Source organism: Spermophilus citellus (genome assembly GCF_964194105.1).
Source record: "Spermophilus citellus genome assembly, chromosome: 2".
NCBI classification, from domain to species: Eukaryota; Metazoa; Chordata; class Mammalia; order Rodentia; family Sciuridae; genus Spermophilus; species Spermophilus citellus.
Genome location: NC_138183.1, coordinates 20,079,799 through 20,103,403, shown reverse-complemented (window position 1 = coordinate 20,103,403; position 23,605 = coordinate 20,079,799). Strand labels below are relative to the sequence as shown.

Sequence of the window (23,605 nt, the reverse complement as noted above, 5' to 3'; positions counted from 1 at the left end):
ATGAGCTGGGCGGGGCCAGGCTGGAGGCAGGAAGGCCCGAGCAGAGGCCATAGAGGGCATCCTGGCAAGAGGCAGCACCTGGGCCGGGCAGGGTGGGTGACAGGAGGACTCGGGCCTCAGCCAAAGGGGCTGGTGTCTCCTTGGAAGTGTCCTCAGAGGGCCCCAAAGAAGACAATGACACCTGGAGATGAAGTTACTCCCCAGAAGCCAGCTCACATCTCTCTTGTGCCTTAGGTCAGGGCCGTGCCCAGGTACAGACAGAGCAAGCACCTGGGGTCAGGAGTCCTACAGGAAGCTCACGATGGGTGGCCTCTTGGATGTGAGGGTGGCAGACCTCTCGGGTGGCAGGAGGTCAGGGCTGGATTGTTAAACGATCTGCGCACACAGCTGCCCACGCCTTCCCGAGGGGCGGCTTAGGATGCCCATGGCCAGCACTGCCCTCAGCCTCCTAAGACAACACCCTTGCTGTCCCTCTTCCCAGAAGCCATGGCAACAGCATCCCTCATCAACAGCTGGACACTGCTGGGCCCATGACACTGAGACTGGGGATGCTGCCCTGGGTCCCCAGCTTAGGCCCCCGCCCCATCCTGATGCCCCCAGAACATGAGCAGAAGAAATGGCCTCTGGCACGCCAAAAGGCGAGATCTGGAGGCTTAGAACCAACAGGAAAGGTGTCCAGCTCAGGGTCACTCTCAGGGACAGGCCTTTTTCAACACTGCCAAGGATCGGCTCAAACCTGAATTAGACCTTGATGCTGGCGGGCAGGGAGGGGAGACTAAGAGGTGGGGCAGGCCGAAGGAATGTCACTGCCCATTAGGACGCCTGTGTGGAGTTCAGGTCCCAGTCTAGCAGGGGCTCAGGAGATAGCAGTTGTTTCACTACTAAAAAGAGCACTGGAAGGAGAGTCCAGACTCAGGCTTTTGCTGTGTGTATCTCATAACCTCTCTGGGCTTAGTGTAAAGAGGCTTGGCCTGACAGCCAAGGTTTATGGCTTACGGTTCCAAGACAAGTGGGGACAAGCTGCAGGAACAGAAGCCCGCAGGAGGAGGCAGAGTCAGAAAACTCTTACTCAACAGGTCCCCTGGGGGAGGGACTGGCTGGGTGTCAAGTCTTCCCTCAGCCACACCCTTGACTTTAGAAATCACGGATCCGTGACACACACCACAGACGCAGGCCATTTTGGGAATGTGGGCGGTTCTTTTTTGGTTGTCCTTTCTATTTTTTAGATCATTATTCATTCTTCTTCATTTACTCTTGTAACGAAAATAGACTTTTAAATGCCGCAAATATACAAACATCTGCCATGCACACACATTCCAGAACCCGAGGGCACTGCTGCAGGGCGGGAGCCCACAGCCCGGCTGCAGGGCCCGGGCTGGGGCCTGGCAGGGAGCTGGTCACCAGTCCAATGCCACTGAGATCCTAGGAAGGGCCCAGGCCTGGGGCGAGGTGCAGCGAGCCACTGGCGGGTGGCTTCCCAGGGCTCTGGGAGGTGTCTTCAGCCCAGCAGGCCTGGGGGAGAGGCCTCTGCAGCCCAGCGAGGAGCTCAGACACCTGAGTCCACAAAGGCCCCACTGCCCAGTCGCCAGGAGCAAGGCCTCGGACAAGGCCCTTCCCAGAGGTGGCTGGTCACAGGCAGGGGACAGCTCTGCTCCAGACAGCCTGGCCTTTCCCAACGTATCTGGCCTTGTAAGGCCAAGACCAGGGTGACTCCCAGGATGAAGAGCGCCTGGCCATCTGAACATAAGACACATGTTATTAGCTGGAGGTGGACAGAGCAGGAGAGGAGAGTCCCAGAGGCTCTGTGTGGGTACAGTGGCCTTGCTGGCAGCACCTGTGGACGGGGCTGGTCCCCCGGGAAGCTACTCCGCCTCCCAGGCTGACGCTGCTCCATCTGAAGGTACCGGGCAGGGCAGGTCTTGGCCCCCTGAGGAGGGGCTGCAGGGCTTCCTGGGCATCAGTGGCTCCTGCCTGCCCTTTGCCCCGGCTCCTCCCCATCTCAGAGCCTCTAGGGAATCAGAAGAGGCAGGAGTCCCTCAGGCCGTGGGCCTGGCGCAGGTCGGCCGACAGCGAGCGGGTCATCCTCCGGGTGGTGGAGCGCACGTCCTCTGCAGCCTGCACCGCCTGGTTCAGGGCCGAGTGCAGCTCCTCCAGGTCATCGGGGTCCAGCTGAATGGAGTGCCGGTGTCCCCGGTGTGCCCGCAAGGAGGCCGTGGGGACTGAGGTAGGCGCTGTAGGTGCGAAGTACCTGGGGAGGGAGGGGGCGCTCATTAGCACAGGCAGCTGGGGAGGCCCGCAGCCCGGGTCTTGGCACCTACCCCTTCCACACTCCTCCGTGCTCGGCACACCCATGAGGAGAGCTGAGGCAGGAAAGACTCACAGCCCAGGGCTGGCAGGAACTGCGGCCAGGGTACCCTCCCGCGCTGCTGGGGGAAGGGGAGCGGTGCCTTGGTCCTCTCTTCCCACAGTTCAACAACCTGCAGAGCCGGGCTGGCCAGTTAGCACCGTCACCTCAGGAGCAGTGAAGCTCGGGAGTTAGTGAATGAGGGGACAGTGTCACACACCTCAGCAGAGGCCAGCGGAACCGGCCTGCCCCAAACCCTGTTCTTTCTGCTCGGCCGGCTGCAGGGCCCAGGAACCTCCCCACTCAAGGCCTCTGATTTCCCCCTCAAATGGCCAGAGTGAGCTGACGGGAGAAGTCAAGTAAGGAGCTCGCAATGCCAGGCCAGGGAAGTGCTCTGTCACAGTCAGCTCCCGAGGCCCTGGGGCAGGCTGGAAAGGGCAGGCTGGAGTCGCCCCAGACCTGGTGCCAAGCATCTGGAGCTTGAGCTACTTAGGGAGCAGCCCCTGCTGATGAGCGGCTCTGGCCTAAGCATGGACGGCAGCCCGCACTCCTGCCTCTGGGGAGCTCCCTGCACCCCACCTTCTGCTTACTGGATGGCCAGGTTGCCAGAGAATTCCCCCAAGACCCTCTAGGGCAGAAGCCCCTACAAATCCTCTGGGTGCAAAGCTCTGCAGTGGGATGTGGGGCGGTGGCCAGCAGGTGGCAGCACAGGCCAAGAACTTTCTAAATTGCACCAGGCACCACTGAGCACGCCCAGTCCTGCTGCCCTGCTCCCTGTGCATCAAGAGCACTGTGTTGCTGGCCACCTCCACTACCACGGGCTTTCTGGGCATTCCTTCAGCTGATCCTTGCCACAAGCCATCTCACACAGGAAGAAACGGAGGCACAGGGGCCTACCAAGTTCCTTGGCTACCACTGGCCTCCCTAGCTGCTCTCCTCTCCCCATGGCCCACCCAGGCTGGAGACGCTGCCTGTCTGGCTAGTTTTCCCCAAAGGCCTGAGCTGGAAGGTGGTGGCCTCAGGAGCAGTAAGGAGACCCAGGGCTGCCCAGGGGGCCACAGTTCCAGGCAGAGCCTTTACTGCCATCAAGTAGGAACCCAGCAGGGGTTTGCAGCCCTGTGCTAGGCCCCTGGCAGGCAGAAGGATGTGGCCAGATGAGGCTCCTATGGGCCTGCCCAGGCTCGGCAAGATGCCCCAGCACAGGCCGGCCTCTTTGGGGAGGCCCATGGTGGACGGCACCTGGGTGTCTGCTCCCGCCAAGCGTCAGCCCACAGCATGACTCTGCCCTTGCTGCCCAGAGCATGGCCACTGAACGCTGGCTGGCTTGTTTCACTATGGGGGAAAATGAGGCAGAGATCTAGCTGGCGACGGTTGGGACGAGAAGACAGGTCTCCTAATTCCAGGGCCCAGGCTTCCTTCCCTCCACAATCCTGCAGAAAAGCTGCTGAGCTCATTTTCCTTCTAACTAATGACAATATCGAGCAACAGCAATGTCGTCTGGAAGGACAAAGCTCCTGTTTACTCAGTGATGAGCTTGTGCCAGCACCTGGGGTGACTCCAACTGACACCCCACTTGTCTCCACACAGTGCACATGGCAGAGACCACTCCCCACAGACAGATGGCAAAACCGAGGCTCAGAGGAGGCAGCTTTGCCCTGACTATGGGGCGAATGTGGGAGAGGGGACTCCAGAGCAGCTCTGCCTGGCTCCGAAGCCGGCCCCACTGCACAGCTACTCTGCCATCTCAGTGGCCTGTCCTCCAGCACCTGGCAGGAGTACCTCCCGGTCACCCAGAAACAAGGTGGGTCTGGGAAGCTGCCAGAGCTGCGGAGCTGAGGGGATGCCAGGGAGAGGCAGGGACCTCCTGGAGGCCACCCAGAAGACAAGCCAGCGGCACTGAAGACATCACGGACTTTGGTCAACCGTCAATGCTAACGTTGGCTGGTGACAAATGTGCCATACTCACTCAAGATGTCAGAACAGGGGTTGTGGGACCTCTCTGTTCTATCTACTCAACTCCCCTAAATCCAAACTGCTCTAAAACAGGAGTCAATTGAAAAAATAAGGGCGTCCTCATGCCTTGCTTGGCCACAAGGAAATGGCCAAGTCCTGGAGTATAATCAGGGGACATTAGGAGGCTCCGGGGGGCAGCCTCCTTCCTTGCTGGGTCCCCAGGGCCGAGCACTCTCCTACCCAGCAAGCTCTTGGGGTTTGCTGAATGACTATAGGAGTGCCAGGTGTGATAGCAGGTGGCCACCTGGGATGGTCCCCAGGAGAGCCGAGCCTGCTGCTCAGCCCCCACATCTGGAGCTTCTTCAGTGACTAAGATGGAGGCGGGAGCAGCTGGGGCCGGGGGTTGGGGGCTCTTACACAGTGGCTGGCGGATAAGGCATGATGGGAACCGAGGGGACGTAGGTGAAGGCCGGGGGTCCCGGTGCTGAGGGCGCAGCTGCCAGGTACCACAGTCCAGGGGGCGGCCGTGCGGGCGAGGGGACCCGCTGGCTCCTCTGCTTGGGGCTGGAAGCCACAGGTACATTTTTCCTTGCGGTAGCCTTTTCTGCCCCTGTGGGAAAACACCAGGACACAGCTGGCCACCCGGCGTCCTCAGCTGAGGATGGCGGTCTGCACGGCCCTCCCTGCCCCCAGGCAAGGCCTCCCCTGGGAACAGCTCATGGGGTCCCATTCACGCCACCCCCCCTAAACTCACCCCCGGCCCCCAGGGTAAGCAGAGCTGGGGTCTGGCCACGAGCAGGCTCTGAGCACTTGTCCCTACCAGAGCCAGGGCCATCTCCCTCTGGGAGGGACTCGATGTGGCCACACAAGGGACATCGGAGGGCCTCAGTGGCAGACAGTCCCTGCAGCTCCCTGGTGGCAGTGGTGTCTGGAAGAGGACAGGAAAGGATCCTGTCTAGATTGTCAGACCCAGAGCCCCCCCACAGGCCTCCAAAGCACCAAGCTGCTGTCAGGAGCCACCACAGAGAGCCCCGGCAGGATGGTCACAGTGCACCCTGCGCGGGCCAGGCGCTGGAGGGGGCCGTCCTGCAGCCCCAGCCCTACCCACAGGCTCCGGCTCTTCCTGTTCACTCCCCAGATCTCAGAGCTGGGAACCAACACTCATCTGACCCCCGGCCTGGGCTCTCCTACCGTCTGTCCCCTGCCTGGGAGTGGCCAGTCTGGGCCTCCAGGGACAGGGTCAGCAGAGACCAGTGGAGCAGGAGGCAAGGGCATCGCACTGCTTCCCTTGCAAATCCCCAACTCGGCATCTAGTGGGTTCCAGGGCCGCCTGCCTCTCCCCAGGCTCAGCCTGGCCCGCACGCCCTCTGGGAACTCCTGTGCCCAAAGAGTGCTGCCCCAGCCCCATCCCAGCTCCGCCACCGGCTGCTTGGGACAGGGCCCAAGGCCTGGCAGGAGTAGCTGCCAAGTAAATGAAGGAAGGAGGAGGGCAGGTCGGGGCCCTCAAGTCATAAAGTCCTGCAATGAAGTCTTTGCTACTTGTAAGCTGTGTGCCCCTGGGCGAGTTGCACCATCTCTTTGAGCCTATTTCAGGAGGTTCAAAATGGACATAATGCAATACTTCACTGAACTGTGAGGGTGGACGCAGACTGTGCACAAGAGAGCACAGAGGGCTGCGCAGATGGCAACTCCATCGCCACCAGCATCCCTGCTTAAAAAGCTTCAGAGACCGTCTCTTTACCCTCTCCTTTAGGACATGGAACCTGAGGATCAGGAAAATCAAGGACCTGGCCTAAGGCCCCACAGCAAGCTAGTGGCAGAACTGGGACCAGAACCTGACGCTTGGATTCTCAGGCCACCACCTTCCCCATCCCCTGTAGCTGCTGTGTTTGGGGAAGGGGGAGGGGTGGAGACAGGAGGGGGAACTACTGCTGCCAGCCGGTCGGCATCCATGCCTGTCCCTCAGGACTTTTCGGGGACTTTTAAAGTCCCAGAAGGTGGCTTCAGACAGTGGCTCCAGGAGCAACGGGGTGGTGGCAGGTACCTGGCAAGGCTGAGAAGCCCAGGAAAGTCCCATCCTTGCCTGTGCCCACCACCCTCCAACTGCTGGGCTCAGGGCAGGCCCACAGGGCCAGCCACAATGGCCCCCAACAGCAAGAGGCTGCAGGGTGGCCACCCCAGGTCCCATCCCTTACCTGTGTCCTGTGATCTGATGGGCTGACTGTGGGGACAGGAGGCTGAGCCACTGCTTCTTGGGGCAGTCTTGGGGGACAGAAGGTGGTACTCCTGGCCTGTGGAAGAAACAGGACAGCTGGCATCAGCCCGGGTGGGGGTTGCAGAACCGGGAGGAGCCCATTCGGGGACCTCACCCCTTCCTCCCAGTGGCTTAACAGTGGCCCCACGTACAGGAGTGAGCACACGAGTGTGTAAGACTCATTAAGTGTGTGGGGTGAGCTCTCTCCTGACTCCTTGCTTCTAGGAGTGGCTGCCTGGCTGTCCCCACATGGAGTGATCAGCACCCCAGGCTGGGTTGGGGTCTGAGACGACACTGCTCCCCAGGGGAACCCTGCTGGTTTGGCCCTCAGGGGCCTGGGCAATTCTCCTTTGTGCTCTGATTGGTTGTGAGAGGGGACAGTCTGGGGGTGGTTTCCTAGCTTGCTGGGAGGACCAAATGGGCAGTATCTGTGAGGTCTCCACCCAGTACTGGCAGATGAAAAGCTCTCAATGCCTCTAGAACTCTGGGCAGGCTCTCAGATCCACACCACCCTTTGTTGTGTGGGTCCCTGAGTCTCAAAGACAGCCCTTCTGTGGGCCTGAAGCCCTGTGAGGGGCGCGGGGACTGCTTGCTCTCTGATGGCTCCTGATAAGTCTCCAAGGGCAGGGGAGGCCATTCCTGCCTCCTTCCAGCACAACAGGGAGCGGAGGGCGGTGCCCCTGCTGCCACAGTTCACTGTGACTGCTGGCCAGTGCCTCTGCTGGGCAGCCACATTCATGCAGATGGGAGCACGTGCATTTTCTAAATGTCAAGCACTCTGAAGTGCTACTAGGTGTCACCTGAGCCAGGTGCCCAGTTCACAAGAAGCAGAGGCCCCTTGCAATCAGAGGGCAAACCAGACGCCCTTCAGTGCTCATGCAACACATGAGGTGGCAAAGGAGATCATAGACCTCTTTATCATTGGCTGGCTGAGCTGAAAGGGCACCCCAGAATCAAGCACGGGCTCCATAAAAGGGGGGCCTGGGAAAGGTTTGCTCAAGGAATGAATGAATGAACAGAGCCCTATGTCAGGGAGTCCATGCCCCTGGTGCTCCTCCTATCAGAACACAGCAGAGGCCACGCCCCTGGTGCTCCTCCTATCAGAACACAGCAGAGGCCACGCCCCTGGTGCTCCTCCTATTAAAACACAGCAGAGGCCATGCCCCTGGTGCTCCTTCTGTCAGAACATGGCAGATAAGATTTGAGGGGTGAATGGAAAAGGTCTGGCCATGGAGGAGCCCTTCCCCTGGACTGCATCCACCCACCCCAGCTTCACCCACCTGTGTACTGGCCCCGGAAGGAGACCCTGTCAGGATGTCTGCTGCTGCCTGTCCCTCTGATTCCCTCCTGAGTGGCCCGGGGACCATTTTTGGAGCTCCTGTTCTTCCCAGATGACAGCTGAGGGAAGGGTGGCTCAGAATCCAAACCTGGAGTAGAAAGAGGGGATTTAGGCGGGCAGTGGTGGGGCCCAGCTGGAGGAGTGAGCTCATGGCAAGCTCAGGCCTCAGGCCAATGCCTAGGTTGTGATCCTGGCTACCTCCGGGGAATACGGTCTGCACCTTGGGACCCTGACCTTGCGCTAAGCCAGTCCAGACACACTGGGGTGCTGTCCTGTACCTCTGCAGCAATCCCGAGAGGTAGATGCCATCACCACTGTAGTCCCTTTAACTGCTCCAAGGGAGTAGCAACCCAGAGAGGATGATGTGGTGACAACGTGGTGGAATCAGGGACTCAGATCCAGGTTCCTTTAAGCATGTCCCCACGCTCTCTAGGCCTCAAGGTCCTTATGTGCAGAACATGTGCAGGATGACCCCTGAAGTGCAAGTCCCTGAGGTGACGTCTGCAGAGCCCTTACGGCTGCCCCGCACAAAGCACGGGCCACACACAGACACGCACCACAATTCAGAGCATGGTGACAGCCACAACGGATGCACAAAGGACCTCCTCCCGGTTTCCTGGAAGTTCTGCTGCTGTGGTCCATGACCACTGAGCAACATGCCCAAGATGTAGCCTCCAGAAACCAGGCCTGGCCAGCACTCACTTACTCAGGGACAGTCGGGGCACCTCCCGAGGCACTGAGGAGGACCTGGCTCGCCGTCTTCCTGCAGGTTGCTCTGCACCTTCAGGCTCCCCGGACAATCGCTCTGTGGATTTACTAGCAAACGGGAAGGGAAATAATGTCACTGGATGAGGTTTCGCACAGCCTTTACAGATGGCCCACAAAAAGGCCACCTGGAGAACTGTTTATTGCACAACGGGAGAAGGACAATGTAGAGGACAAAATCAAACTCTGTAGCCAGTCTGAGGGACAGTTTCCTCATCTGTCAAACAGGGATAATAAGAGCACGGGCCTCCGATGGCTGTTGGAAGGATTAATGAGATACTATCCATAAAATCCTTAGCCTAGTGCTCTCCACTAAAACACTCAAAAGAAGTGAGTTGATTTTATAAGTTGTCTTCACAGATGCATGTCCACTAAATGAGTACATGAGAATCCTGAAAAAGGTCTAGCTCCTCAGCAACAGGTAGGTTCAGGGATATACTTTGCCTCATGCTTTATTACTAACACATAAGCTTAGACATTCTTTTATGCATCAAATACTCTACCACGAAAACTGTGAGAGTGCATGAATGATGGACTGAGAGAGGGGAAGGGGCTGTGCCTGCGTCCCATGTCTAGGTGAGCCACAGGCAGGCCACATCTATCTTTGACAGGTGCCACAGGGACAGAGGTGAGGACAGAGGTGGGTCACCCACCTGCCACAGTGGGAGCCCCAGGTGGCTGAGGAAGCAGCTGGCCGGTCCTGAGTCTGGGCGGGGTGGTCACAGGCAGTCGTTGGGTGCGCCTGGCTGCCCTGGTGTGGCCGGTGTAGGCTGTCCTCCAGTTGCAGACGGAGCCGGGACACTTCTGCCTGCAGCTCGCGGATGGCCTGGCTGGCAGGGGAGAGACAGAAATGGAACAGCTGCACAGGACTGGAGCTGGAGGCGCCTGAGGGCTGCCTGGATACGGTGGTCTTGTCCCTTCCTGGCAGGCACAGGGGCCAACTCTGCTGCTGAATGATTCTAGAACTTTCCTGTGCATCCACTTTTCTTGCTACGCATCTGGACACCTGAGTTCATGTCCCTGTGCATTCTGTGAGCAAATCAGAACCTTCCTTTGGGGTCGGCCTTCCTAACATGCAGGGCGTGAGCAATTGTCCTCCAGATGGTGATGAGGAGGATACACGGGCCAAAGGTCCACTTTACAATTTCCTTCTGATCTGCGCTGGCCCTGGGCTGTCCTCCACCCCCGTCTCTTCTCCAGAGAACTTAACTTTGTAACCTGGCCTGACTCCATTCTGTCCTTGCTCAGCTGCAACATTTCCTATGTTCAACTCTCTGCTTCTGGCAGAAGATGCTTGTCTATCTGTGTCCTCAACCCTCAACCACTGGCAGGCAGGACCAGGCTATCCCCATCTCCTGACCCTACTGACAGGTGCTCAGAAACGTTACTGAGCTGGATCCAGACTTCAGAGGGAGCAAAGTATCATGCGTACACAAGGGGACATCAGGTGTGCCCAGCATGCTGAGCTGGAAGGGTAAAGTGCCCGGGTAGGGAGACGCAGGGTGCACCTGCAAGGCCTGACCTCCTTGACACCCTCTATGACCCCTGCGAGACCCAGGCATAGCCCGGCTCTTGCCCACAGCTATGGCACCGAGAGCTAGTGCCAGGAGCAGATGCTATTGTCTCTCTCCCATCATCTCCTGCACCGTAGGGCCTACTCCACAGGCCACCCCAGCACGATGGCCACCAGCCCCACCTCTCAGCCGGTAGAGACCCCTACCCACAGTGCGGTGCTGTAGCCCGGCTCGGGCATGCTCCTCTGGGCTGATGCACACTCTACGCTGGCTCTGGTGGCTTCCAGGGACTGCCCTCAGGGTCAGTTTTTGCCTGGTGGCCCCTGGACTCCTGGGTGTCTCCCGGTGCTACCTCCAGCAAACTCAGGTCTCCAGTAAGTGTGGAAGGTGGCACTGGAGACCTTTCTCCAGCTCTGTCCCAGCCAGGTTGTGTAACGGAACTGGGTCTCCATGACAATCCCCAGGGAGACCATGTTGGCAATTCCAGGGCAAACCACGGGCGGAGGCGGCCAGAGCCAGGCTCCTGGAAGGCGGGCCCCTTCTTAGACCTGGGTCTTGGACACACACTGGGGCATCATTTCTCCTCTCTGGGGTTTGTGTCAAGATTTGGGGCTTCTGACTTAACTCTTTGGTCACCGCACCCCAGCTGGCACTGAAATTCATCTTCCCCGCAAACCTACCCTATCCCTGCCCAGTGCATCAGTACCAGGTAGGCATTCAGAAGTCGGAGGGATCCGTCCGGATTCCCTGATCACCCTGAACCTCACCAGCTACCGAGTCCTGTGGCTCAATGGCCGAAGCATCGCCTCTCAGAAGCAGAACCAGCTTTCCTCCCTCCGGACCCTGGCTGGAGTCCAGGCCCCCCAGTCCTCTCTTGCTGGGAAGCCTCTCCTCCCACCCTGGTGGCCCCAGACCTCATTCTGAAACAAAAACTCCACCTTCAGCCCCTCGCTGTCCTCAGGATGGGCCCCAGTCACTCGCAGAGGGTTCTACCAGTGCTTTCTCTGAGCCAAGCCCCCATCCAGAGTGTGACCTGACCCACAGCCTCTGAGGAGGAATCTCTGAGCAGGGAGTTCCCCTACCCTGTCTGCTCAGCACCCACCAGCTCACACTCGAGGACCCAGCTGTCACCAGCAACACTTCAAAGGTGACAGGCACTCTCTCACCTTCAGGACTCCGTACACTCTTCCCTGTGCCAGCTGTCCCCCTCTGAGTCTCAGCTGACACCATGTCCCTCCCTGCAGCTCGAACTCGGCACTGTCTTAGCCTGGGACCTCTCCACTGTGCCTCCCATGCTGGGGAGCGGTGGCCTGCTCCTCTCCATCTCATGAGACAGTGAGCCTTACAAGGCCGAGGACAGGGTCCTGTCCACCATTGTGTCCTCAGGGCCTGGCATAACACAGACAAATACGCTTCCAGGCCTTGGCAGGGGCCAGAGTGGTCAACCCAGCCCTGAACACCACCGACGGTGGCTGGGCCCCACTGTGCACACAGGGTGTACGACTGAGCGGGCCATGGGGCCCCAGGGGTGACTTCAGAGCCACCTCCCAGAATACTGAGGCAGACACCCCGTCTAGCAAAGGCCTGGGCCTGACCGCAGGTCAAGAGCAATGAGGGAGAGGGCGAGGCCTGAGCAGGCTGCTGACCGCTCTCTCCTACCAAGCAGGAGCTTGGCAGAAACTGCCGGAGACGGAAAGAGGGAGAGAGGGAGGAGAGGGAGAGAGATACCGAGAGAGAGACAGAGGGACAGAGATAAACAGGTGTAGTGGCTCCTGAGTTCACGCAGCGAACGAGCCACCTGCAGAAGACCCCTGCCTGAAGGGTGGACCCGTCCTAGATGTGGGAGGGGGGTCTTGGCCCCAGGCAGGTGAACCTCTTGGCCATTCCAGGAGGTCCCACAGAAGCAGCCCTGTGCTGGCTCTGCCTGGCCCCAGCCCGGCCCCTTGGTGTGAGCTACAGGGCCCCCGCCCCGTCACCCCTACCCTCTGCCACACGGAGTTGGGATCCACACAGCCCAAGTGCCCGACTTACTCTCGCCCAGTCCTGGAGAGGATGAGGTTGGGAGTGGTCTCTGGAGATTCACAGGGCAGAGGGGCAGCTGCAGGGGCTGGGGTGGGGAGCAGGCTGGTCGTATTGCTGGGGAGTAGCTGCTCAGAAGTCCGCTTTCGCCCCTCGAACTCTGAGCCAGGGCTCACTAGGGAGGCAGAGAGAGGACAAAGTGAGCGGAGGCAGAGAGGCCACCAGAAGCTTCGGCTGGATGGAATGTGGTGGAACACGGCGGTGAGGTTGGGAGATGGCACTCTGCAGAGGTCCCAGAAGTTCCTGAGGTGGCCAGTGACCCACTGACCTCAGACCAGAGGGCTGGTCTATTCTGGGAGCATGGGGTGCTGTGCTGGGCCTTTGGGTTGCTCTGGCAAGAGGCCCCCTCCCCATTAGCACACTACCAGGTCCCAAGGGGTCACCTGGGCCTCCTTACTCTGTCACCATCTCATCATGTTGTTCAGGGACAAGCTTTGGGACCTCCATGTCCCTCTGGAATCAAACACACATTTACCTGTGTGTGGGAAGAGCATGACAAACCCCGACCTCTCTAAGGGACAGGGACCAAGGTGGACACCTGTGGCCCTGGCCCATGCGTAAGAGCAACAGGCCCTTGGGACATTACCCAACAATATATACAGGACACTGTTGACCCATGGGACAATCTAGGTGAACCTTCAGAGAATTACGCCAAGCGGAAATGCCAATCAATCCCAAAAGGTTCGCACACCATCTGGTTCCATTTAATTCACGTTCTCGAGATGACAAAATGATCGATGTGGGAAGAGGTGAGCGGCTGCTGGGAGCCAGGATGGGGCAGGAGGGGACGGGCATGGCTATCCAGGGCCAGCTGAGGCGCTTCCTGGCCAGGGCGATATTGCCGTCAATGCCGACAGCTGCTGAGACCCTGCTCTATGGCTCTGTAGGATGTGACCCCCGGGAGAAGCTGGGAGAGACACAGGAGATCTCGTGTATTGAATCTTGAAAGTGCATGGGAATCTACAGTTTTCTCAAAATAAAAAGTTTAATTAAATTTTTTGTTTTTAAAGATGAACCAAAAGAAGAGGCAGAGTTCATCTGAGGTGTTGTGAGTCCCAGGAGCGGGGCGGTGAGTGGAAGGGGCTTGAGTTCTGGGGTTCTGATCGTGGTCTGGGTTCAATTTCATTAATGTATGATTTTTTTTCTGTATGTTTGTTTTATTTCAGTAAAAAGATTGTGTGTGTCTTATACAGATAAAAAAATGAATCGTGCATAGAGTTTATAGACGTGGAATGTGTTCGTGACCCAATGTTGAGGGAAAAGAGGTGGCTGCCCTTCACCTAGAGGACGTCCCGTTTCTGTTTTAAGTATGTGTAAATAAACACGCGTCTTTACCAGCTTGAGAAACAGCTCACAGGTCTTTGTTTCTTTCTCCTCTCTGTTCACCCCATCTGTAATTGCAGATTTTCCTACGATGAACCTGTGTACCGTTGTGTACCCTAAGGCACTCTCCTGTCCTTTGATATTTCTCTCCGTGCAGTTTGGCCCCACCCAGCTCTGGCCACCCAGACTCACCCATTTCAGCGGCCAGCACCCGGTCCAGGTGGGAGCTGGGCTTCCTCTGCTGGAAAGGACAGCTCTGGCTGGAGGGGTGCCTCTGGGCTCGGCTCCTGGGTGTACTGGGCTCAGAGGTTCTTCTGGGGACCAGAGGACCCCTGGCCTTGAGGTGAGAGGGCCCATCACGGGGTGCAGAGGCTGTGAAGCGCTGGGCTGTTCCTGGGTTGCTGGGGACCAGGCGGGGACAGACACATTGAGGTCCCACCACGAGAGGCCTCAGGCCCTGGGCACCCAAACCCCACCATATGCTAAATCAACAGCTTCCCAAACTTTGGGACTTGTGGCCTTCACACCCTGGTGGTACATTTCCAAGGACACAGCTGGTCACACACCCTCACACACGCTCCACAGCACACCTGCCACACGTGCCTGGGAAACAGCTCGATTTCTGTTGTAGACAATATAAAAGAATGACTCATCTGTTCCTCACGCACACACTTGGGACCCACTTTGGGGGCCACCAGTCTGCATGGTGACCCACCTCTCCTCTGCCCTTTCCCTCTCCTTGGGCTTCTCACATGGCCACCCCAGTGCCTCTGTCCCTGGCTCTGTTCACCTCACCGCCCCCACTGCGGTTTTCACTCATTCATCCGTTCAGTTGTTTATTTGTTCAACAAGTATCAACTTCCAGGACTGTCACTAATGGGCTGAGTGACAGTGGGCAAGTGGCTTCCCCTCTAGCAGTCAGATGGCAATAAAGGATGAAGCGGGGTGAAATGCAGGCCTGGGACACCCAGAGCCCCGAGCCCTGTGCTGGGCCGTCCTGGGCACCGGCATCCCTGGCTGTCCCGGGTGTGTGCACTGGGGGACAGTAGGGCGGTCCTGGGATACCTGCTGTGGGTGAGTCGGTGCTCTGGGGTCTGGTTGAGGGGTGACACTCTGCTGGTTTCTGAGCCCACGAAGCCACTGTCTGTCTCTGGGGATGCCATCCAGGGCTCCTGAAAGAGGAAGTGTCCCTCTAAGTCTGCGGAGTGTGCGCAGGGCCCAGTCGGAAGCCCCTCCCAGGTACTCCCACCTCGCATTCCAGGCCTCATGGCCCAGGGAGGCTGCCCCGCTCTCACGGCCAGGCCCAGGGTCTGAGGGTCCTCCGGCCCTGACAGGGTCTCCATCCCTGAGAGGACCCCCAAGTTCAGCCTCCCTGAGGAGTAGCAGCCAGCGCTCCTGGGACAGGCACTGCGGCAAGGGAGGAATGAAAGGAGGGTCTCATCCCAGAATGTACGGCAGGGCCAGAGATGCCCCGGCCTCTCCTGACACACTCAGACCCACTGCACTGGACAAAGACCCCCACACACACGTGTCCCACTCTCCGGGCTCCAGCAAGGCCCAGAGAACATGAGTGATAGGCGCAGGCCCCCAGTGACTCCATCTAGAGCAGATGCCCAGCCACAGGCTCCTCGGGTGACAGAAGTGTGCGCGCCTCTGCTCACATGGATCAACCATCCTAGGAGAGGGCCTGTCACCTAAGTCACATTCCCACAGTGTCTGCGACCCCTGCCACAGTGTGAGAATAGCTACTTGATGGTGCAAAGGGCACAGAGGCAGGAACTAGCCAGCTATGACACAGCCAAGTTCCCCAAAGGAGGAACAAGAGCTCTAGTTGGAGGGATGGTCGGGGGTGGCCCTGGGCCTAGGCCCTGAGTGACAGGCAGGACTGTGGCTGGCAGAGACAAGAGCAGCAGGCACTCTGAGGAGGCCTGGAGGAGAAGCTCAGATGGCCCAGGGAGGGTCCGGGCCCGGGGCCCCTGCAGTGAGGACACTCACCTCTGGGTGGGGCCGACCAGCGTGGCGCAAAGACTTCTGTGGCAGGTGCTCGGAGATGCCGCTTCCCTCCAGGCTGGTGAGACTGCTCTGGTGGTACGCGTGGGCAGGTGGCACGGCAGGCCCCAGAGGAGCGGCTCTGGCCTTGCTCAGGCCTGATGTGTGCCCATCTCTGGTCGTGGAAGTCTGGAAGCTGGGTGGTTTCCCGGGTACCATCTGCTCTCTGGCCTCCCTGGAGAGAAGCACAGCGTCTCTGAGCCCTGACAGAGCCAGGCAGCCAGGCCTGGGGCTGGGCCTGTGCTGGGAGCCAGGCTGGTTGGGGAAAACTCTGCAGTCAAGACACCCAGGGGCCCCCATCCTACTTCTACCACCTTCTCACTGTGTAGGCCCGGGCAAGGCACTTCGTACCTTTGAACTTTGTTTTTTAACTGTAAAATGAGATCCCAACAAAACCCACCCGATCCACCACAGCAGAAGTTCTCTGAAAAATCAATGAGGTGAAGCAGCATTTCCTAGACCTAAGGATTTTGCACCCCATTCTCCTCACACCAGCCAGGGCTCCCACAGACTCAGAGACCGAGACCACTGCTGACCGTGGAAGGCCAGCACTCACGTTACACACAGAAACTAACTTTGAAAATAAATACAAAAAAAAAAAAAAAGCATGAAAACCATCCTATTATGGTTGGATCCTCCGGCCGCTCAAGGCTTGGTCTCCTGCTCCTGTCTCTCTGACTCTCTCTCCAAAGGAAGACGGGTGTCCAAGACAAACAGCACGAAGGCTTTGTCCTTGCCGTCATAGATGGTCAGAGGGGAGGGATGCTACTTAACACTGCCCCCATCCTGCTCGGAATCACATCCCCCAGCACCCACACGCCCTGCATGCGTCCTCTCGCTGTGGAGACCGGAGGGGCTGGCCACGTCCACTCTGAAGAGCATGCAGCATGCTTGGGCAGCAACCGTCTCTGGTCTCAGAGCCGGGGTGGGACATGTAGGGGAGCCCTGGGGACTTACTGCAGAGGGGCCCTGTGATTCCTCTCCACCTGCACCAGGTACTGCCTTGGGACAGCCCCGGTGGCTTCGGCCCTCCCTGGAGCTGAAGCTGGCCCGTCGACTTCCAGGGTGCAAGGACGCTCCTCCTCTTCCTCCTGCTCCTCCTCGTCCCTCTCCCCCTCCTCCTCCACCCTCAAGGCTTCAGGAAGGGACTTCACACTGAGGTACCTGCAGGACACACAGCAGGCGGTGACCTCACCCCAGCAGGACAGCTGAGACCCAGACACCCCGGCCGTGGCCAGCTTCCCTCCTGGTGGGTGCTCACCTCTCCAGGAGGCCGTGGAAATCCTGCTCCACCTGCAGTTCCTTATGCTTGAGCAGGGCTGGGAAGTCTGGAGGCCTGTCCTCTACCTCACTGCCACCAAGACTCACCTCCACATTCGCATGCAGCGGGCAGGTGCCAGTGGGCTGAGTCGGAAAGGTGGGGGGCAGACTTAAACATGGCTCCTAAGTGTCTGCCTAGATATTCTTGTGCTGGGTGCTGAAGAGTGAGGTATATTAGACTCACTAGCCAACACCCCCTTATGCGTGTGCCGGGCCCGTGTGACACTCAAAATTGCTGCCATGAATTGAGCAGCTACTACCAACAAGCACCATACAGTCAGTGCTTCTCAGCAATTCCCCAGTCCACAGCGGCCCCTACAGACAGGTTACTAGCTCAACCATTCAGAAACCTCTGCGAGGGAAGAGGTCACCTCCCGCCGCCCCAGCCCCGCTGAACCCCTATCCCATGTGGCACCCACTTCACACACATTTACTAAAGAGGTCAATTGGGAAATGAAGCAGCATCCCAGTGTGCCTGGGCAAAGAGGTACCTCTGGGTAGGAGTTTGGAAGACTGGCGTGGGTACCTGTCCAGAAGGAGCGGGTGGGTGCGTTGGCGGGTGGGGGAAGCACGTGGTGGGGGAAGTGTCCAGAGCCGAGTTGGACCCCGCTAGCTCAGGCCCTCGCTGGATGTGGTCCATGTGGCCCTTCAGCTCGTCCAGGCGAATGCCCAGGTGGTAGATCTCCACCTCCAGCTCCCTGGGGTGGGGAAACAGCGGCACCCAGAAGCTGGGCATCAGGGACGAGACCTCAGGGAGGCCCCTGAACGGGCCACTTCATGTCACCAGTTGGGTGACGTTGAGAGCTGAAATAAACAAGCCGAGAGAAGACTCCACGGGAACCAGGAGGCTTCAGCCCAGGTTCCTCCACTGTCCCCAGGCTGCCCCTCAAGGCCCCAGTGAGGGGCTCAGCCCTCCTCCCAGGCCCCCGCGGCTCCAGGCTCCAGAGCTCCGCCATCTGGCTGTGTCCTGATGGGAGGACTGCTCTCTGCTGCTTGGTGTGCGAGTTGTGAGGCTGAAGTGACCCCTTCCTGGTGACCCAGGAAACCCAGGGGCCTGCTCCACCTGTTTCCTGGGCCTCCTCAGCTTGTACCTGGCAGGATCGAATTTCCCAGTGGTCCCCTTGGAGCTGGCCAGGGGCGGAGCCAGGTGTGGCTCCCTGCAGGCCCGCAGGTACTCCTCCTCCAGGGCCGCATGGGTGGCCTTCAGCTGCTGGAAGCCCTGAAACCAGACCAGCCAGGAAGCCCTGAGTGCCCAGCCCCCGCAGCTCTGTCCTGCACACAGGAGCCCCGGGGACTGCTGTCCCAGCCCAGGCCTCTGCCCTGAGCTCTCTGACACCAGCCCAGGAGGCAGAGGCCTGACTCAGAGCCTGGGCACCACCCTGCCTGGGCAGACCCTCAGGGACCTGAGGACCACACAGTTGCAGTGTCCAATGTACCGTCACTATGTCCCCCTAAGAATCATACTCGAGAGACTCTGCAAAACTGGGTCTCAGAAAATGAACCCCTCACCCAAGTCCTAGTAGCGGCATGATGACAGATGGCACGATGGCAGCACGCTGCTCTTGATGATGACCAGCACTGGCTGAGTGTGGCCTGTGCTGAAGCACTGTGTCCCACCCCCCCCCCCAGCTCCACCACAACCCCAATGAGAGGACAGTTTATCATCTCACTCAAACAGGAGGCAGCTGAGGATCAGGGAGGAGGTCACTGAAGTTGGTGACTAAAGGTCACAGTGACTGAGTGAGTGGCGCAACCAAGATCTGCACCCAAGTGTGGGAGTAAGGAGGAGCTGGCTCTAGGCTCTGCTGCCCAAGACTGTGTGGCATTCTCGTAGCTGCTCTGGGCTTTAATCCCTCCGCAGTTAAATAAGGTGATGGCTGCAATTGTCTGGGTTTTTATGAAGATAAAATAACGGACGTCGGGGGTTTACCATGGCGCCTGGCCGGCCAGGCTGTGGCTGATAAGGTGGTAAGTCCTGTGATACAGTGACCACTGCCTGGGGAAGCTAAGCAGGAGTTGTTTATTCTAAAAGGAACCCTGTCTGGGACTCTCATCCTTAATACAGTAAGAAGCTGCGAAGACTGTGCTCTGGGGACAGAGCTGTCTAGTGGCTCCATGGGCATCTCCTGGACAGGTCAGTACCTTGAGCTGGTCCTGGGGTGTGAGCTGCCCCGTCTGCACCAGTCCCTCGAAGGATTCTACCTGGACATTGAGAGAGGAAGAGATGTGCTCCGTCAACCCAGAGCCCTCTGCACCTTGCAGACCTCCATGCTCCTCCACGTCGCACTTCTGCCTGCAAGGCTGGGCCTGGCCTGGGGACGCGGGGTTTCTGTCGAGCAGGAGGCAGGTACTGGAAACGGACTGCCACGGGCCTTGGTCAGGACACCTTGGGACATCCCAGTGGAGCCTGCTGGAACTTCCTGACAACAAAGCATACTCGGTCCTGTGCGTGGGTCCCAGGGACGGCGTCTATGGCAGCCCATTGAGGGGTCAGACTGTAAGTAGCCTAAATACCTGTCCATGGACAGCATGCAGACCTAGGAGGAGGGGGACATGGGCAGGGTCTCATGTTTAGACACCTTCAGTGTCAAATCCAGGTTCCGGACAGTGTTTCTAGTGCACTGCCCTCTACAAAACACATAGGAAACACAGGGGAAAAAGTGGGATGATGTTTTCTTGTACAGTTGTCCCTTGGTTTCAGTGAGGGACTGGTCCCAGGCCCCCAGAGATGTCAACATCTGAAGATGCTCAAGCCCCTTATGTCAAATGGAGGATTTGCCCATGATCTTCATCTTCCCCTGTGGGGGGAGATGGCCTTCCCCCTGAACAGACCCTCTGAGCATTGGGGGTGGGGGTCTATACATCCTAGGTGCATCTATTTCTTCACAAATTTTTATTTGTATTTTTTTACCAAAAAAAAAAAAAAGAAAGAAAAAGAAAAAGCAAGAGATTATTTGGGGTTCGCTTTTAGGGAGTCTCTAGGAGATCAGTATTGAAGCATGATGCAGAGATTTATATAATTATACTAAAATATGTCATGTATAAATTAGAAATGTACTATGAATTACACGTACAATTTAAAAATTCTCTAGGAGCCATGTTAAAATGTCAAAAAAAAGGTAAAATAAATTTTAATAATATATTTTATTTGACCCCAAATACTGCTTCAACCTGTATTCCATGTAACAGATGGTGGGGGGATTTATGTCTCCTCCCCACACTGTCCTGGAGGGCTGGTGGGTGTTCTATGACCCTCTGCTTGTTTTCACTCAGACCATCACATGTCAAGACCCCAACAGTCACAGGGGCCAGCGGCCTGTGTCCAAGAGTGCAGCCCGGATCACAAGGGGTCAGCTAGTGGCCAGCACTTGCTGGCGTGGTGGCTGACTTTGCTTTATGGAAAACACACAGGATGGGAAGCAAAGTCTCTCCAGCCACGGGACCAAGAATGGTGGAGATAAAGAGGAACGAGGACCTTGAACATGGTACCTGAAAATGGATGCGCCTGGAAAACACCGCGGAACTTATGTGAAATGATCAGAACAGGCCAACGCAGACACAGAGCGCAGGTGAGAAGCGTGCTGGCCGGGACAGTGGGGACAGGGAGGTCTCACAGACGGGATGGGGATGTTTCTCTGAGGAAGGGGTTCTACGGTCCTGGTGCAGGTCGTGACTGCATTTCCATTTTTGCCTTGGCAAGGGGAGCTCAAGGCCAGGGTGGGATTGTGGTGAAGTGCTCAGGGTCCCACGGAACACTTTGCTTACTCATTTCACTAAGTTCCTATGTTTTTCTCCCCCCTTACTTCCTCTCCGCCCCAGTTTCTTAACTTCCTTTTTCAGAATGTGGTTAAAACGTTAGGTATTTTCATAAGCTGCTTTAAGCACTTTTGGAGAAAGGCCAACTGTGTATTTATTAAAAAACGTGCAAACGATTCAGTGACTTGGAGTGTTTGATGAAATACTGAAACCCTGTGAGCGGTGACAGAACTGCTTTCAGTAACGAGGTGAACCACGAGGGGGAGAGGCACGCCCTGTCACTCCTCCAGAATTCTCAGAGTGGAGTCTCGCTGGGCTTGAGGGGACGCCTGGAACACACATGCAGGTTTCTGGCGGGAGGCGATGCCGAAAAAGAAGGTCACGGCTGCTGGAGTGATGGGGAGGGGGCTGCAGCAGTGTGGCTTCTAAGCCAGGAGAGAGGGTCGTGCTGGACGGAGCCAAGTGGACTCAGCGCAGGGGCAGGGGTGACGGCGGGCATCCTAGAGGCCTCTTGAGACCTCAGGCAGTTAAGTCCTGCTAGGGCAGAGCTGGGGGCTGCTCACCTTGGCCAGGAACCGACTGGTCTGGGAAGCCAGGGCCTGGGTCCACCCCATGGAGGACCGGTCCTTGGTGGTGCCCTGGCTCTCGGGAAGCCACCCTGAGGCAGGCTTGCTAGCAGGCAAGGAGGGGCTCAGGGATCCTTGAGCTGACGGCCACCCTGAAATACAAAGCCAGGGACACTGAGACCAAGGACAGTCCTCACGGGCAGACAGACAGTGCCCAACCCCAAGGCCACCACAGCTGGGCCAGCTGGGCCCTCTTCACCGTGGCTGAGGAGAAGCCCTGGGCAGCGGGCTGCCTCATCTGCCTGCGAGAACCAGGCCGGAAGTGCCCAGATGGCTTGGCTGGGAGGGGCAGAGCTCCAGGCTCCAGCTCAGGAGGACCCAGGTTCCGGTCCGGAGCCTTCCCCTTCTTGCAGTTCGACCTCAGCGTGCCCCACCTCCCAGCCGTCCTGGGCGACAACAGTGCAGGCCTCAGGCCGACGGGGTGACCTGAGACCATCATGGCACAACAGTGCAGGTGCTACAGGAACGAAGCTCTGTCACAGCTCACCCACCGCCACGGAGATGCCACGCGGCAGAGCAGGCCCACCAGGCGTCTCTGGAAGCAGGGCGTTTCCCCAGCTGACTGGCCTCTTCAGGTCAAAGGGCCCAGGGAGCGCCTGGCTCCCTCTGTCCCCTGCCTGAGGCCAGTGCCATCTCCCTGGCAAACCGAGTCCCCCAGCAGAACCTCAGGCGGGAGCCTGCACGCACTCCAGACTCACCTGTAGCTCCCGGGGCCTGGGGCTTCTCAGAGGGACCAGGCCACCACTCCACAGAGCAGGGCTGGGGGATGGTGAAGGACAAGGCCTTGGTCCCCTGGGGCATCATCCCCACCTGGGCGCTGTGGCTGGGCTGGGGCGGGTCTGAGTACAGGTTCACCTGAGACAGAGGGAGGCAGTGCAGTCAGGCAGCAGACTCACCCGGGAGGCCTCAGGCCACTGGCCTCTGCCAGGAGCACTGGCCCACCTGGTGATAAAGACAACCATGGAGCCAGCAGGCCAGCACTGTGAGCAGCTCACATGCCCTTGTCTGCTTTTTACCGTGGTTCCAAAAGGGAGGCAGGACGGGGAACATCACCCCCAGTTTCCAGAGGAGAAAACTGAGACTCAGAGAGGTTAAGTCACTTACTCAAAATTTCCAACTGAAAAATCCATGGACCAGGATTATGACACTGTCTATCTGACCCCAAAGCCCATGGTTTTCCACTATTAGCAATTGTTATTAATGGCATTAATAATGTAATTATGCTATATAACATATAATAGTCATAATTATTGATATTTTTAATTAAATAAAATATTTCCAACAATTATTATTATATGGTTAGTGAATAGCAATCAATGGATGTTTGAATGAAAGAACGAGCCACCAAGTGGGCAAACGAGTCCCCTGCTGTAGCAAATCGCCACCATTTGAGAATGGATTTCATGAGCCCCGGGAGGAAGTCTCTGGAGGGAGCACTGACCAGGTTAGACCAGCTGAAGCTCAGCGTGGTCCATGAAGGAACTGTGGTCCATGAAGAGTTTAGAGTTGGGGTACCAGGGTCTGCTTCTGGGAATGGGGCCGCCTGAGCACACCACGCCCACATGCTCCCATGACGGCCACGGCCTTTCCCTCCACAGCAGCAGTGCTGGGCAGCCGTGACAGAGATGGCAAGGGCCACAGAGCAGAACCATCCACCTGGCCCTTTACAGAGTTTCCAGCCCTGGCTTAGTGCACATGCTCGGGAGTCACAGCCAGCTTCCTCCCCACACTCCCCAACCACACCCCTGGGGGTCCTAGAGCTAATGTTTCCAGGCATGAAGTAAGCGCCCAATAAACAGCGGCTCCCACCCTCATATGTATCGTCACCACGACCGTCATGATGATCATCATCACTACCATCATCAGCACCACCACCACCATCATCACCACCACCACCATCTTCTTCACCATCACCATCACCACCATTACCATCATCAATAGCATCACTACTACCACCACCACCATCACCCTACCACTACCACTGTCACCATCACCATCACCACCACCATCATCATCACCATCACCACCATTATTACCATCATTTACCACCACCATCACCACCATTATCACCATCACCTTCACCACCACCACCATCATCATCATCACCATCACCACCATTACCATCATAAATAGCATCACTACCACCACCACCGTCACCACCATATCACCATCACCACCACCACCACCATTATCATCATCAATAGCATCACCACCATCACCAGCACCATCATCATCACCATCCTCACCGTCATCCCCATCATCCCCACCATAACTGTTCACGTG

General features: G+C 57.8%; 1 protein-coding gene across 4 annotated transcripts in view; it reads right to left on the bottom strand.

The window, feature by feature from the left end:
- Positions 1-1,196: 1,196 nt before the first annotated feature.
- The window catches only part of AKNA (AT-hook transcription factor), a 43,907-nt gene continuing 21,498 nt past the window's right edge, over positions 1,197-23,605 (bottom strand). For 2 of the 4 annotated variants that reach the window (XM_081274333.1, XM_081274332.1), the window contains 18 exons: positions 22,021-22,177; positions 21,260-21,414; positions 19,083-19,142; positions 18,032-18,159; positions 17,467-17,638; positions 16,882-17,024; positions 16,578-16,784; positions 15,567-15,795; positions 14,637-14,743; positions 13,764-13,972; positions 12,201-12,363; positions 9,309-9,485; positions 8,597-8,706; positions 7,832-7,978; positions 6,493-6,588; positions 5,052-5,225; positions 4,715-4,907; positions 1,197-2,248 (listed from right to left, as the gene is read on the bottom strand). In XM_081274333.1, the coding sequence (XP_081130459.1) occupies positions 2,017-2,248; positions 4,715-4,907; positions 5,052-5,225; positions 6,493-6,588; positions 7,832-7,978; positions 8,597-8,706; positions 9,309-9,485; positions 12,201-12,363; positions 13,764-13,972; positions 14,637-14,743; positions 15,567-15,795; positions 16,578-16,784; positions 16,882-17,024; positions 17,467-17,638; positions 18,032-18,159; positions 19,083-19,142; positions 21,260-21,414; positions 22,021-22,177 (2,859 nt within the window). In that variant the 3' untranslated portion in view covers positions 1,197-2,016. The remainder of the gene's footprint in view (positions 2,249-4,714; positions 4,908-5,051; positions 5,226-6,492; positions 6,589-7,831; positions 7,979-8,596; positions 8,707-9,308; positions 9,486-12,200; positions 12,364-13,763; positions 13,973-14,636; positions 14,744-15,566; positions 15,796-16,577; positions 16,785-16,881; positions 17,025-17,466; positions 17,639-18,031; positions 18,160-19,082; positions 19,143-21,259; positions 21,415-22,020; positions 22,178-23,605) is intronic. The other 2 variants (XM_081274334.1, XM_081274335.1) reach the window with 2 other exon arrangements.